The sequence below is a fragment of the Morone saxatilis genome, unplaced genomic scaffold, assembly GCF_004916995.1.
Source record: "Morone saxatilis isolate NCDOM2014 unplaced genomic scaffold, NCSU_SB_2.0 Contig19, whole genome shotgun sequence".
NCBI lineage: Eukaryota > Metazoa > Chordata > Actinopteri > Moronidae > Morone > Morone saxatilis.
In genome coordinates, this window is record NW_023339751.1 from 18,538,325 (window position 1) to 18,553,976 (window position 15,652).

Consider the following 15,652-nt stretch of genomic DNA (forward strand, 5'->3'; position numbering starts at 1 on the left):
AAAAAAAACATGAACCTCACACAGTGTGTCATTTGAATGTAATTTGAGTCATGACCAGAAGGGGGAGTAATATGATCAGAGATTAGGAAGCAAACACACCGGGGGAGTTGTTTGGGGGTTTCTTTTTTACTCATAATGAATTATTGATTTTATAGCTTTTAAAGGATTAATAACTTAACAGGGAGCTGTAAACTGTATTGTTATTATCAAAAATGTATTGGAAGTCTTTGTTATGGCCATTTAGATTCAGATGAGACTGAATGAAAATGTGCTAATGATGATATACTTCAGATATCAGAACTTATAAGTGAATAATAACGCATTGTCTTTCTCTCTTTCTCTCTCTCTCTCACTGTGTGTCTATGTCTCTCTACCAGGTGTGAGCTCTCTGGAGACGATGCTGGCTCACCTCTTCTCTCAGCTGTTTGTCATCAGCGTTCAGATCCTCCTGCTGCTCCTCTTCATACTGCTCGTCTTCAAGGTTTGTCCTCCTGATGCAGGCAATAAAACCGACACTGACAAACGCAAACACTCTTCAGATAAGATAAGGCTTTATTGATTGGGGAAGCAGGTCTACAGCAGCAAAAACAAGACCCGCAGGGAAGAAAGTAATAGCGGGAAAATATAGACTAAGTAATAAAACAACCAATAGAAATACAGGTTTGATTATACTGTATAAACAAAGCTGACTGTTCCAGTCACACAGGTATCAGGATCAATCCTGTTTTAACTTTATTGAAACCACAACACTGTCAATGTGAAAGTTGAAGTTTTGAGGTAGACACACATGATAATATTTCCTGTTCTATTTAAGTTGCTGTTTAAGCCATTTTCTTGAGACTGGAAGACTCATAAAAGGAGTCGAAAGCCCCTTAAAAAGTCACGGCGTTACTAATATGATTTGGTTTGTGGAGAGTTCAACATGTTGAAGGTTAATGTGTCCCAAACCCTGCAGGTCTGTTACCCTGCTCATTTGCATTTTTACCACATTGCAAAAATCTGATTTTACAGTACAGCACATTAGAGGCATAATTATGTTTTTTAACCATTGAGCAGACTTTTATTTTACAAGATCATGTTGTATCATTTGATTGTTTACTATAAAATGAACAGTGTGTGACAGGAAATAAATCTTGTGTGAGTCCATCGGAGTCTGAAGGTCAACAGGGTCACGTTTACTGTGTGAACAACGAATCAGTGGGAACGTGGGTATTCTGTCAAATTATTGATTTTCAATAGACATGTGTGTAGGATCAATACAGGGAGAAGGCACACCGACAAGAGATGATAGCTATCATTTGTGTGTGTGTGTTCTGTTTGCTTCTGTATCTGTGCGTTCAGTCCATGCAGGCACATGCTTTTTATGGGTGTCTGCTCTCGTCTCTCTGTCTGTCAATGTGTGTGTGTGTGTGTGTGTGTGTGTGTTAATTAAGGTGCTGAAGTCCAAAGAGACCACCACTGCATAAATCACTTCCAGCGTTGGCTATATCCAGGGATCACTGTGGGATCGCCACGACAACAGCCCTTGATTGCTGTGGCAACCGAGTAGTCATGTGGCCTCTCGGTGCAGGTCTATTTTTGCACGTTGTCAGGGGAGACGGATAGTGTCTTAACACACTGAGGACAAGTGCACCAACACACATACACACACAACAGGAGACTCAGTCTTACAAATGGCTGCAGATTCTCCTCAAGTTAAGAGAGTTATCACCTTGAATCTTCGGAGCTGACACTTTTCTCTCTGTTTTTATTTGATTTTGAATAGTTTAACGTCTTGTGGAAGGCCTCTGCTCTGCTTACACTCCCCTCTGTCTGTGTGATTCACAACCAAACTTAATCAGCAGTGGCATTTCTTTCCATTTCTTGTAGTGTTTTTGGCTGAAGATCAGTGCAGAACATCAGAGAGTGTTTCTGTCTCTGAAGGTTTCTCCCTTGTTCCCTTTATGTCCATTTGTCTTGATCTTATCTTCTCATCTGTTCTCATATTCCTTAAATAAGCACTCCTCTGATTTAGGGATCAAGATGTGATGCAGCCAAACCAGATATATAGTCCTTTATATCCCAGTTCCTAGATGAAGAGCAGGCTACAGAGGTCTGGTGAGCTCACTTGTTTCTGGCTCCACTCCCCCAGTTTTTGTCCAGACTTGTAGTCTTCAGCGGCAACCGATGCTGACTCGAGTGACATCACTTGAGGCAATCTATCAGTTTTAATGCAGCTGCTTCTACAATTACAAATCGCTTTATACAACTTTTTCTCATATGCAGTAGTACTCCCCATTGCCAGGAAACAGACTTTGGTGAAGTTCGCCTTAAGAATTTACAAAATAAACAATTTATCCAAGTGGATACAGAAATGAGAGCTATCTTTAAATTGTATATTATAGATTGTAGAATTTGCTGCTGTGTATTGAAAAATGGAGAAATACCATTTTCATCCATGAATGGATTAGGAAAGCTTGTGTAAAAAGTTGCTAATTTATATTTTGTGCCTGTAACAATCATTTATATGACTAAATGCCTTTAACACTCTTTATCTCACTCTCTTAACCAGTTTATTGCATTTTTAGGTCCACTGCAGCTTTGTGAAACTAACTTGAACTTGTCTTAGTTTGTTACCTCTTCTCACTCTACCCCCATCTTTCACTCTCTCTCTGCAGATACCTAATGAGGGATCCTTGGTGCTGGTCATAATTCTGATCGTGCTGCAGGGCATCACTGGCATCTCGTTTGGCCTCGTAATCTCAGCCGCAATCGACGACGAGCAGAATGCCAACCAGGCCGCCCTGGGGATCTTCTACCCCAACCTCATCATCAGCGGTAGGCCTTGCTGGACCATTATTCAACCAGGACAACTGATTATAATTTCTTTGATGTTTTTGTGAACTGGATGTCTGTTGGTAGAATATATATGAATATTTGTTGGGTTGGTTGACACCACCAAAACTCTTCAGGAAGACTGGACTGTGTAGTTCATTATGCCAAATGTTTCCAACAATGTTCAATGTTCACCCAGAGAAATCCATCATTTTATTCAAGGTTACGGTGTGTTTCATTTGGTCTCCTGTCAATGGCGTCATGGCGAGAGTTCGGAAGGAAGTCAGTGAGTGGAGGACTAAATGTAACATGAATAAAACTTTAATACCTCGTCCGTGAACGTGATTTCTATCACATCATTGACAATGGTGGTGGTTTAACAATGAAGACAACAACCACAATCTTGCACTACGTCTATGTCATCAAACTATGTGTTTTGTTAATGATTTGATGTGGTCGACCCCTGAAGGGCAGAAATTACTACTACTGGGCATTTCAGTCAGCGCTCCTTCAAAGTGCTCAGGAAAAAAAGGGACATTTGAACTAGTCAACTGGTGAAACATCATCTGCTGATGAAGATTATGCGATTGCATTCCTGAGAACAACTGTTTCCAGGCTGTTGTTTTTTATGTTATTTTCTGTTGCCACTTCCTCATTTCCTTCCCTGCTTTGGATGGTTCAAGTAAAACATTACAACAGGGTAAACCAGAGAAACCAGAAACCAGATATTGTTTAAATGCTTTATGTGGTTCATTATTAGCATAGAACAGCCAGTTAAAGACTGTATGTTAACAGCAGGTGTAAATGACATCTTACGCAGTATCCTCTCTGTTCTGTACTTTAGGTATCATCTGGCCTGTGGAGTGTATCCCCTATCCTCTGCGCTACATCAGCCTAGCTCTTCCTCAGACCTACGCCTCAGAAGCCCTTCGATGTATCATGTACAGAGGTAATATACTCGTGCATGTTACACTCATTAGTCCCATAATGTTTTGGTTTCTGGTGTGTAGTTAACGTGTGTTAGAGTTAGACGCATGCACATGGCTTAGACAACGTAGCCAGTGTAACAGCCAGTCGTCTAAATCATTAATCAGCTCTGGATCCTGTGTAATTCAGCTTCCTGGAATGTAAGGTATAAGGGTTTCGCTCCGTGTCTCAATCCTTCTCCTTCTCTTGACCTCATCTTCTCTGAACAATAAGACCTGACGACGACCCAGAGCTCCCTCCATGTTACATGATAGGCACCAAGCACAGGAAGTCAGAGGAGCTGTTTCCTGTTTGAAAGCCTTATCGTAGAGGTGCAGTGGAAGACGAGACACAGGCAGAAGTCGACAGTGTCAGAATTCAATTCGTTGGATGAACTGAAACTTCTTTGCAACTGTGTCCTGCCAAATTCACGGATTGGATTCATTTGAACTGTATCTCTTATATCCATGTTTTGCTTGCATGCATTCACTACAGCCTGGATAAACTCGTATCCAGATAATAAGAACATGATGAGTGTGAGTTATATTAGCTGTGTTGGATTTGGTTTAGAGGTTTTTGTCTAGACAGAGCAAGCTGTTTCCCATTGTTTCCAGCCCCTGTGCCAAGCTAATCTAACTTATTTTACAAAATGTTAAACTGTTGCTTTATGACTACATTTTATTGTAAGTGCTTGTGTGGCTGCTTGTGTTTAGACAATAACTGACCCTTTTTGCTCCTGTGCTTAGATATGCTATGTGCTAGGCTCGACTTTGTTGAAAGAAAAAGCCAATACATTTAGAAGATGGTTAAAGCGATTTTTCAAAAAATTCTATTTTCGAAAATTCAAAAAGTAGTTGTCTTTCAACATAGACGATAAAAGGAGTTCCCAAAAGAGGCGGGGAAGGGGTCAATTACCTTTTGATAAGCAACAAACAAACAGTTATAAACACACACACATATAAACATAAATCTTTCCAACAGGTTGGGATCTGACTCGGATGATGGTGTGGCGAGGCTTCGCAGTCACCCTGGGCTGGAACACCTTCTTCATCGTCCTGGCCACGGTCATCTTAAAACTGAGGACGTGACCGCCTCGACCCGGAGAACCTTCTTCAGAGTGCAGACTGAGCTGAAACCCAGGAGCCAGTGACTCACCTGGGCCTCCTGTGTGTGGATGGACTGGGGCAGCAGGGAGCCAGAGGAGGGAGGGATCACTGTGGTTTAATGGACTGATGGGGTTGAAGCATCAGTCTCCCTCCTCAAAATGATCTGTCTCACACCCACGCACGCACACACACACACACACACACACACACACACGCCTGAATCCTGCAACAGTTGCTTTTGGCTCTACAAGCACGAGTGAAATTTCCGAAATTGCTGCACCGTAGAAGTACACAAGACAGAAATACACATGCACAACATGAGGGATAGTTTGTGATATGGGGATAGTGTGTAGTCTTATAGTTTGTTTCACTTCTATGTGCAGCTTGTTTTTACACTTTTCACCCCCAGAATAGGCCATGTACCAACTCAGGGTCCACTTGTTTCTGTTTGCCCTTGGTCTTAAATGCTAATAGAGAAGATTTGGTGGGTGAATATACCTGGACCATGACTGTAGGAAAGTGGCTTTGTCCATACAGTGTTTTGTTGTTTACCTTAAAATTGCATTATACGAGAAATTTATAGAGAAATTATATATGTAAATATATATATATATATATATATATATATATATATATATGTAAATGTAAACTAAAATATCAGCACAAGAAGAAAATGTGAAATTGTATTTTTGTTTTTCAGTTGCTTGACAAGCAGAAAAATTGAGAAGAGGATTGTTGTTATGTTGTTGGATCCCAGAATAGGATTTAAAATGCTGATCGCTTCATTTTGTCCAAGAGATTCTCACCCACTCCGGCTTCCCACAGCAACAGTATATTCTCTAGTTGCTTGCTTGTTATGTCTTTATTTGGAATTACATCCTGTCTGGTGTGTAACAGGAAGTATTACCAGGTGCTCACCATCATCGTTGTTCTCAAATCAGGTTGATGGTGTCCTCTATAACTTGTGTTTTGTGCCTGCATCAGCTGTGGGAGGACAAGAAGTGGGGTTTGATGTTGGTGATGGGAAAGTATTGGTACTGTATTTTATTTTATTTTCATTATTCTCCACTTTGCTGGACAGAGTGGAGGCTGTTGGATCGATTCTTCTCACAGGTCAGATGTGTCATGCTCCTCAAGCCGTCTGCATCCATAGAAATTTGTTATATTTTTTACAAAAAAGTTCCTTCTTCCACCAACGATAACAAGGAATAAAAGCACAAAGGAATGCCTATTTTGGATTCAACATGTCATGGAGAGGTGCCTTTGGGATGCTGTGGTGGCGGCAATGTGAGAAAAGGGAAGAAAAATTTAGAAATGAGGAGTAATTTTGAAAGGTGGGAAACAAAGAGAGTTTGGGTCAAAAAGCTCTTTATCATTTTCAAATAGTCAGAAATGAAGGCTACATTTTAAAATGACTCTTTATGGTTCTTTGATTTTGTATTACTGGATATTTTTTAACCATACAACATAATTATTATTATTTTGTTCTTTAAACAGTATCTTGTTAGTATCTAAAACAGTCATCGTGAGATATGTTTCTAGAAATAAGTGAGATTCATTTTGAAACACATGAAACAACATGTTGAAATAATGGAGGATATGGTAGGAGAGGCTAATTACTAGAAAAGATAACTTTAACTGTTAATAATAAATGATATCAAGTTCTCTTCTCTTTTTTTGGCATTTTACTCATCTCGTTGAAGACAGAAAACACATTGATCTCTAAATCGCTCTCAGACTGCATTTGGAAAATATGCATATTTATCTCCTTGCCAAGAGTTAGATGAGAAGATTAATACCACCCTCATGTCTGTGTGGTAACTATGAAGCTTAAACAAATTAAACTGTGAAAATATATAATATATAAATTAATGAGCTTATAAGTTGATGGTAGGCTAGCTGTTTCCCCCTGTTCCAGTCTTTTTGCTAAGCTAACTGGCTGCTGGTTGTAGCTTCATATTTACCGTACAGGCATGAAGATGGTATCATCTCATCTAACGTTAGTCAAGAAAGCAATTTCTCTAAATTGAAGAGATATGACTCAGTCCAGCATTACATGTTGTGCCAATCTCATAAAGATTTATAATTGTTTACATTCATTTAGCATGCCTAATAAATCAGAATATTTTTTTAATAGATGTTTTACACAGTTCGGCTGTAGGACTAAACGCATATACCAGCATGAGTTGTGTTTAGATGTGTTGTGAATCTCTATCTCGTAGCCACGATGCTATGTTGCAGTGCTGGTAATACCAGTTATATTAATGTAATGAAGAATTTATGTATCCATTAACAGGATAAATAATGAATATAAATGATTGAATTGCGTTGGTTACGTCGTGGTCTGATGGTATAGATGTATGTACAGTATGCTGTGTGTGATGTTGGATGTTGAATCTTTAGGAGAGAGTTCTCTGCACTGTAAATCTGCTGTTGCTCTGTGTTCCTGTCGCACATTTTAAGGGACATTGTGCTCCTGTTTGGTGGAAATAGGGGAGCAGTCACCTCTTGCTCTTATAGAAACAACTTTTTATCATGTTCAGATGATACCAACATGCTCCACTGTATTTTGCCAAACTGTGAGGATCTATTGTAGCTCTGTTTATATTCTTACCTTGACAGAAAGCTGAAGATGTATCCCACATCCTTGTGGGATTACCTCCGTGCCTCACTCGACCCTCATCACTCTTTAATGTACGTTTATAAAATAAGTTTAAAATGGTGGACAATCTCTGCTAAAATTGGTACCGCTTATGTGAAAGTATGGACATTATTTGGTAATATTGCGATTACATTTTTATATATTTTTTTTGACAATTTCTGGAAGATTGGGGTATTATTGCTAAAAGCTGTGTTGAATTTGTTTAAGATGGTCATGTGCTGATTTTTGTTCCAAAGTGCTCTATATCCATTTTCGAGGAATAACCTTTTGTTCACTATTAACATTAAAATACCCGTGCTCTAGTCAGAAGTCTACCTGTAAAACCAACCAACCACTATGTAAAAGCAAACATCTTGGAGCAAAACCTCTCATGTACAAAGCGTTTCACAAGATTTACATGAACTGCAATTCTACTGCTGAAGACAGCGTTCAAACAAGCTGATTCCCTGGGATCTTACTGAACTCTTCCACTCCTGTATTGCTTCTATAATGCTACGTAGCAGAGTCTCATGAATGACTAAGGATGCACTCTCTGTGTGATTCATGTCTGTTTGGTTTTATCTGTGGCTTGAAGTGGGTGGGACTCTTGGAGACGGGATGTCACAATATGTCAGTGCAGCAATCAGACTTCTTAATCAAATCTGATCAAATCACACCCACACAGTCCTGATGAAGCAGATTATCTCAGTTTTTGAGTGTTTAACTCTTTGGGTCTATTTAGGAATTTAAGGTAAAAACAAGTCTAAAATGCCCATTAATTAAAACTGAAATACTTAATATGCCCTACTTTAATATTTTCTTCAACTACGGCCTTGTTCAGATTAAGGTAATCAGCACTGTAGCCATTCTTATTCAGATTTTTGACTTTATCAGGTTAATAATGGAATATTGCAGTTCATGTAAACATGTTATGAAGGTTATGTGTTGTTTTCCACTCTGCTCTAAACTCGAGTCGACTACCTCCGCCGTCTTTCCCCAAAGGGCATGTAGAGCCTTTACACTCGTCTGTTGGGACATGTATGCACTGTGAAGAGCAGACATGCTTCGATGAAGTTCTATTCATGTATTTTGAAACAATAAACCTCGTCAAGAAATATTCCCTTTGTCTTGTTGTTCTGCATTTGATAGCGGCGCCAGATTTTACTTAATACCAAAAGTAAAAAATAAAAAAAACACACAATCACTGTGGTTACAAAAACACCCGCAGGCCACGGATGATTTATTCGGTGACATCATGCTCGCTTGCATCACTGTGTTGCCCGTTACCATGGTGATGATGATGACCCCGTTGCCTTCAGTAGAATCTAGATCTTCACCTGACTGGTTGAACTGTGTGTGTGTATGGTGGGTTATTTTATTGTTTTTCGACAGTTATGAGTGTGTGCATACTCATGGTTCCTGTGGTCTGTCAGACTCTAGATAGATCAGATGCTATCTAACTGGAGCCAGGAGCGCCACCATGGGGGGGCCTGGGTCTGATATGACACAGGTGCAGTATGACACTATCTACGTTTACATGGAGCGTAATATTCAGATTATAATCAGTTTAAAAGCCCAAAAGCCCAAACAGAATACAAATGCTCCATATAAACACCTAAATCTGTGTACACTGATTTAAATGTTTAAATCTAGTTACCTTCTGTTTTGATGTCAATGAGACATGGGGATATATGTTTCTCCACTTAGAAAAAATAGTGTCTTCCAAGCTGAATGGACCTCTGCAGGGAGGATGTTTTTGATACAAACACTTAAAGAACTGAACATTATTGGATGCCTAGAGAGCAGGAAAATAATAAATAACAACCTATTCAAACAAGTCCGCTTAAACTTTTGCTTCTTCTGACCTGTTTAATGCATCAGCACATGTAAACACCAGACCCCATTAGATCATATCCCCATGTAAACACTTGATCAGAAATCTTCAATCGGAATCATTTTAATCAGAATGAACAGCTAGTGTGGCTTATTGACATGTTTTTAATTGTTTTTGAACAACCATGGGGCTCTGTGGCACAGGAGAATAAGACATGTCAAGGTTTGGACTCACAGATAAGACTTGTTAGTAGGATCAGTTCATTGTTTGTTTTAGTATTTTCATGGAATTTGTTAGAACAATTGAATTTCATTATCCTTAAAAAAAACAGTTTTCTTTGAATCCTTGAATATCTGTGCAGAGTTGTGGCGTTTGCACAGGAGTCTATGCACGAACACGCAGATTGAACATACAGTGAATTCTTGCAGCAAGTGTCTCAGATGACTTCCCCTGTGGAGAGTAAAGCTTAAAGAGATCACACGTGGCTGCCAGTGAGTTTCCAACAGGTATCTGAACTCCCTCCAGACTCATTCTCCATAGACACAGTCCCGCCTTCTCTCCTCCCCTCAATGAAACACACTATTATCATTTAAAGAGTAACTCTTCAAATTGGGAACAATCCCTTGATACTTTCCGATGTACATGTGTGTTCTTGGGCTCATGCGAGTACAGTTACGGATGTGAAAATCCCCAAGCAATTGTCTTTTGTGCAATAACCGTTGAACATGTATACTTTCATGCTGCTCAGAGTGTAACATTTCAAATAAGGCCATAGTACACCACTGGAAAATAGATAACGGCCTTACTGACAGGCTGCTATTAAAATGCTCCTGTACTTTAGTGTGAAATGAGAGTCTGCTTGTCTATCCACAGCCAATTACAGTGGTTTGTGAGCTTAGTGAACACCCCTACCTAATTACAGTCAGTGACTAAGTGTAATTACATACAATGACACCCACAGTCTCATAGTACTATACTGTATGCTCCTCAATACAATACGGTCACAATATATGCGACATTAGATGGGCCGAATGTACAAAATGCTCCATTAAACTGTAATCATGGGAGTCAGAATTCAAGATGACTAATCAAACATGGTATAGGAGCGTTCAGGAAAATTGATGAAACTGATCCAGATGTTGAAATGTTTCTCAAGCTTTAATTAAAGGAGAATTTAGAGTTAACCCCAATTTATAGCTGTCTACATCTGGTTTGCATTTCCTCTAATCATTTTGGAACACGTCATGTGATTATATTTACAAAATTTTCCGTTCTTTATTGTTTTTGAAAGTATGCTGTAGTTGAAATCTGGCTTCAAATCAACTGCCGTCCCAGCTAACAAAGGGACACTAAACAAGAAGAGCACAGCGGTCTGTGTGGCAATAAAGGTTACGATGCCGATGATTTCATCCCCTCAACTGGGACTTAATCAACAAACCCTGAACAAATGAACGTCTCACATTTACTGTGATGGATTACATCAAACTTGAGAATATGTTGCACTGGCAGGCAGAATCGACACTGGTACTCTATTTAATTTTAAGAAAATATAATTGGCAGCCAATATGAAGCAAACTGCTGCTGACCAGCAGGAACCCAGATGTCAAATGTCATTATCACCATACTGCAGAGGAGTATGAACTGCTGATAGTTAATGTATATGTTTCCATCTGTCTGAATTATGTGAAGGATTTAGATAAAACAGTAATTGTGAGTAACAAGCGGTGTCACCAGCTTACAGGAAAGTTTTACCACAGTCTCATGGACCTTATAAAACCTTATAAAAATGTAAAAATGGTGAAAGCAGAACTGCACTTGAGGCTTTTGTGTACAAGATGAAACTGAGAACAGTTTGTACATTATCCTACAGCAACAGGAAGGGCCAGCCATGCTAGCGGCTCTGTGAGGTTGCACAGCAGTGCAATGAGCTAAATGCTAATGTTAGCATGTTAGGATGCTCCAAATGACAATGCTAACATGCTTACATTCAGCAAGTACCTATAATGTTTACCATGTTCACAATCTTAGTTTAGCTTGTCAGCATGTTAACATTTGATAATTAGCAGTAAACACAGAGTGCAGCTGAGGCTGATGGGAATGAAATTAGTTTTGGGGGTGTTTAGTTATAAACAAATACATGAAGCAATCAAGTATGTTTAAAAAAAAACAAAAAAACATTTGACCTGCTGGGGCAGAAACAGGATACCAAAGTCAGTAGGATTCAACCCTGTGCACCATGAATGAAACAACAAAAAGTTGTTGAGACATTTCAGTCCGGACTTTTAGTTGGTAGACTGATATCGACATGGCCATTCATAGAGACATGCAGCATAGCTAAAATAAATAAATAAAAAGTCTTGTATCCCTACTTTTCTGAACAACTACACATTTATTAATTCATTATAATTTAGTCCGTTAATAAATACACAAATGTTCATACAGCTGTACGGTGTTGTCTAATTGTGTAACTGACTATATTTCAGAGCTTTGGGACAGGTTAGGGAGCATTCAGTCTCATCTTAGCTTAGCTTAGTGGCACAGCCAGCTAGGCTACCAACAGCTGAGATGGAAAAACATCTTGCCAGTTGCTTGTCTCTTGTCTTGGCATGTTTATCTTCTCAAACCACTCATAACCAGTTTACAACCTAATATGTATCAGGGTTGCCAAGTATCAGTTTTTATGTCCTGTGATGCATCCAGGCAGCTGCTGGTATTTTGAAATCGGAAAAGATTAAGAAACGCTGTTACCATGTCAGAAGTCTCCTTCTGTTTTGTTTACTACAAAACAACATCTGGAGGATATTAAAGTATAGTATATAACATACAGACCACATAATACAGAACTTTATCTGTTCGGTAACGCTTTCTATGAAGACCCCAAAGCACGTTATGGGGCCATTCAAAGTGAATTATAATGCATTCATAATGCTTTATGATTATGTCTTTGACTTTTTGACATTGTATATGACTTTATGTCTTCATGATTAGTCATAAACTAGATGTTAGCTGATGACATATAACTGACTTATAATGCATTATGACTGGCTATAGTCACCTATACAAACTCAACAATCAACTGCAGTAAGGAAGTATGCTATAATAGTCCATGCAGTATCACAAGTTATCTTTGCATATGTCAAGTTACATGAAATATAATTCACTATGCCCCCAAAATGCGCTATAGATGTGGTCTTCATATAAAGTGTTACCTAACTTTCTCACTCACTGCAGTTATAATAGCCTACTTTCAGTAAGAAAATGTAGCAGTATTAAGCAGTGCCAGTCCCACAGTACATCCATTCACAATATGAGCAATTGACTTTAGTTTGTTAATCAAATACAGAAAGTAGGACACAGACACAAACACAGACACGCACACACACACACACACACACACAAACACACTCACACACACTTGATTCATCTGGTCCAGTCACCCTATGTGCCTGCTTTGTGATAAGCTAAACATTCTGTAAACATTACCCAGTGCATGGTTACTGTCACCATGGCAGCATGACAACAGCACTCAGCTCGGCCCCTCAAACCCGGGACAGTAGTGTTATTTAATATTTGGCTACGCATGAGCACAGCATGTTTCTATCACATAATCCTGTCACACCAGCAAAGACTTCTCTGTGCAGCCCTGCTGACTCCCTTGCGCGGCTGAACGCAGCCCAGCTGTTGCTATGTTTTGGTCTTATTGCACAACAACAACAAAGGATAAAATACTCGCTGAGAACAGTCTGCCCTTAGTGCAATCCCACACACTTTGTCCACTGTCAGCATCACATGGGACGAGAGCAGATGCTTTTGTTGAGATTTAGGGCACTTACATCACATTAAGGAAATGTATAAAGTAAGTCAGAACAATAACAGATCTGTTAATGTGTCTGGAAGTGAGGAGTTTGATGCCAAAATAGGACTTCAACTTTAGGAATATGAGCTATTTTGATCCCTATTTTTTTCAAAATAGCAGCATTCTTGAGCTTGAACATTTTTTCTAGTTGCTAAACAAATATCCTCATAAAATGAGGACATAGTTCAATCTCTGCCAAAACATTTAGTAGCAGACCTGCATCCTGTCAGGCTGTAATTACCTGCTCAGTCACAATAGATTGTCTGCCAGACGCTTAAACTATAAATGTTAATACTAAGCTATGAAAACATATTATTATTAATCTATGGCATTTTTGGAATGAAACTCCTTTAAGACACATCAAGACTTTTTATCTCCAGTTCAATCAGAATGCAGCAGTAGAGTTTTAACTCAAACACAGGCTCTAGAGACTATATTTCTAAAACTATGGTTACAAACTATGCAGAGTTGAATATTTTAGTGATCATATGCTTCTTAACTGCAGACTTCAGCCAGCTCAACTGCAGCCTACGCTCCTCTACAGATCTTTGAGATTGTCTTGTAATCTGATTACAGATAGGGGTCAAAACTTGTCACACATGATCCTCAACATTTTTAAACTTTGTTGAATGCTGTTTAATAACTGTTCCTGCTTGTATTATTGTGTTAACTACTGTTATTCATTTTTGTCATAATGTATCTTCACTTGTGTTTCACATTTTAGGTGTTTGTTAATTCTTGTTTTTAAAATGTTATATTACTGTAAGCACCTTGAATTTTTTCTTTTTTGCATATAATATTAGTTAATTATTACATTACCTTCACTGGTGGGAATCTATGTGTTGCACATGAAAAAAAAACCATAAAACACATAAAAACAGTAAATGAGCACAACAGGACATTGTTGAATTTGACATAATTGCCTAAAATGCATTTTTAATGTTACTTCATAACTTTCTTCATTTGTACTCTTGTTTTATATTTTTCATATGTATATTTTTACGTCTTCTTGTAGCACTTGTGCATGTACTCTACTTTTAAGTAAGTGCTTATAAGAAGTACCATGAAGGTTAAAAGTTAAAAAATCAACTTGCAAGAGAATACTTTGCAATCGAGCAATGCTTCGTACAATGTCCGGATTGGATCCATCTGAGGGTTGTAATCAGACCACAAGCACCGTGTGTGTGTCTCTACATTTTTCATAATTTCCTGATGCTTTACACATAAGTGCAGCTCATTGGCTCTTGGAAAGAGAAGCACTTGTCAAAACATCCATCAGGAATGAAGTGAACTGGCTGCAGCGCCTTTACCCATCGAATCAAAGGAAGGTGTGTCTGCCTTGGGAGGTGTTGTTGTTGTAACCATAGCAATGTAAACAGGAGGGTTCAAACACAGATTAAAATGTGTGCAAGGATTATGTAAGGTGTGTGCATGGAAGTGTGCGTGAGTGCATATGTGCAGGCACACATGGTTTCTTATGTCTCCTAAAGTCTTAAAGGCAGAGTCCTCTTTAGTGTCGGCAGCTCATTGAAAAACACTTCAACTTGCAACGCCCACTACTCACTTCTGACGTCCAGTATAGCAGCAGGCGTGTATTTTATTAGCAAACGTAAGTGTGTGTTTTACAGCGTCTCAGCAGTATAAAAATAAGTCTGTCACTGTGTGCATTTGTATGTGTGTGTGTGTGTGTGTGTGTGTGTGTGTGTATATATGTGTGTCTGTGATTACCAGGAGAGAAATTACATTTTATTTAATCAGTTCTTGGCCTCACCTGATTTTTCCACCCATTCTCACATTGAAGGAGTTGTCTCTCACTCAAACCAAATATAAATATATCACACACACACACACACATACAGACACAAACTGGAGGTCTTCTGGTGAAACTTGATCTTTCTAGGAATCATATACACACAGCTGGAACTGTAGAGTAATGATGGTGTTTGCTGCACATCTGGGATTCACTTCTCAAGTTAAAGTCATTTAATGTGAAGGATTTAGGTCTTTTGTGCCCACAGCTGTGAAACTTCTTAATGACATTTGACACTTGCTTCTTTTATTGTGCTTTATTGTTGTAACAGTTGTTCATTTTTAAGTTTTTTATGTTGTTTTATCAGATGCATCATTAATCGTCAACATTGTATTCTTTAAAGGTCCATTGTGTAACATTTAGGAAGCTCTATTGGCAGAAATGTAATATATTTATAGGTATGATTTTATTAGTGTATAATTACCTGAATATAGGAATTGTTCTGTTTCCATCCATGTTGAACCGCCATGTTTCTACAATAGCACAGAACGGACAAACCAAACACCGACTGTAGATAAGGCCTTTCATGTTTTTTGCCTGTTTTGTGACCACTGTAGTTTCTCCTAAACACTTCACAGCCCATTCTTATTCCCAGATTGAAAAGTACGGACACGAGTGGTGTTCA

At 38.8% G+C, this 15,652-nt stretch overlaps 1 protein-coding gene across 3 annotated transcripts in view; it reads left to right on the forward strand.

Moving 5' to 3' along the window:
• Positions 1-5,094, forward strand: part of abch1 (ATP-binding cassette, sub-family H, member 1) — a 29,487-nt gene extending 24,393 nt beyond the window's left edge. For all 3 annotated transcript variants that reach the window (XM_035664191.1, XM_035664194.1, XM_035664193.1), the window contains exons 17-20: positions 378-481; positions 2,658-2,817; positions 3,659-3,763; positions 4,762-5,094. In XM_035664191.1, the coding sequence (XP_035520084.1) occupies positions 378-481; positions 2,658-2,817; positions 3,659-3,763; positions 4,762-4,868 (476 nt within the window). In that variant the 3' untranslated portion in view covers positions 4,869-5,094. The remainder of the gene's footprint in view (positions 1-377; positions 482-2,657; positions 2,818-3,658; positions 3,764-4,761) is intronic.
• Positions 5,095-15,652: the final 10,558 nt, after the last annotated feature.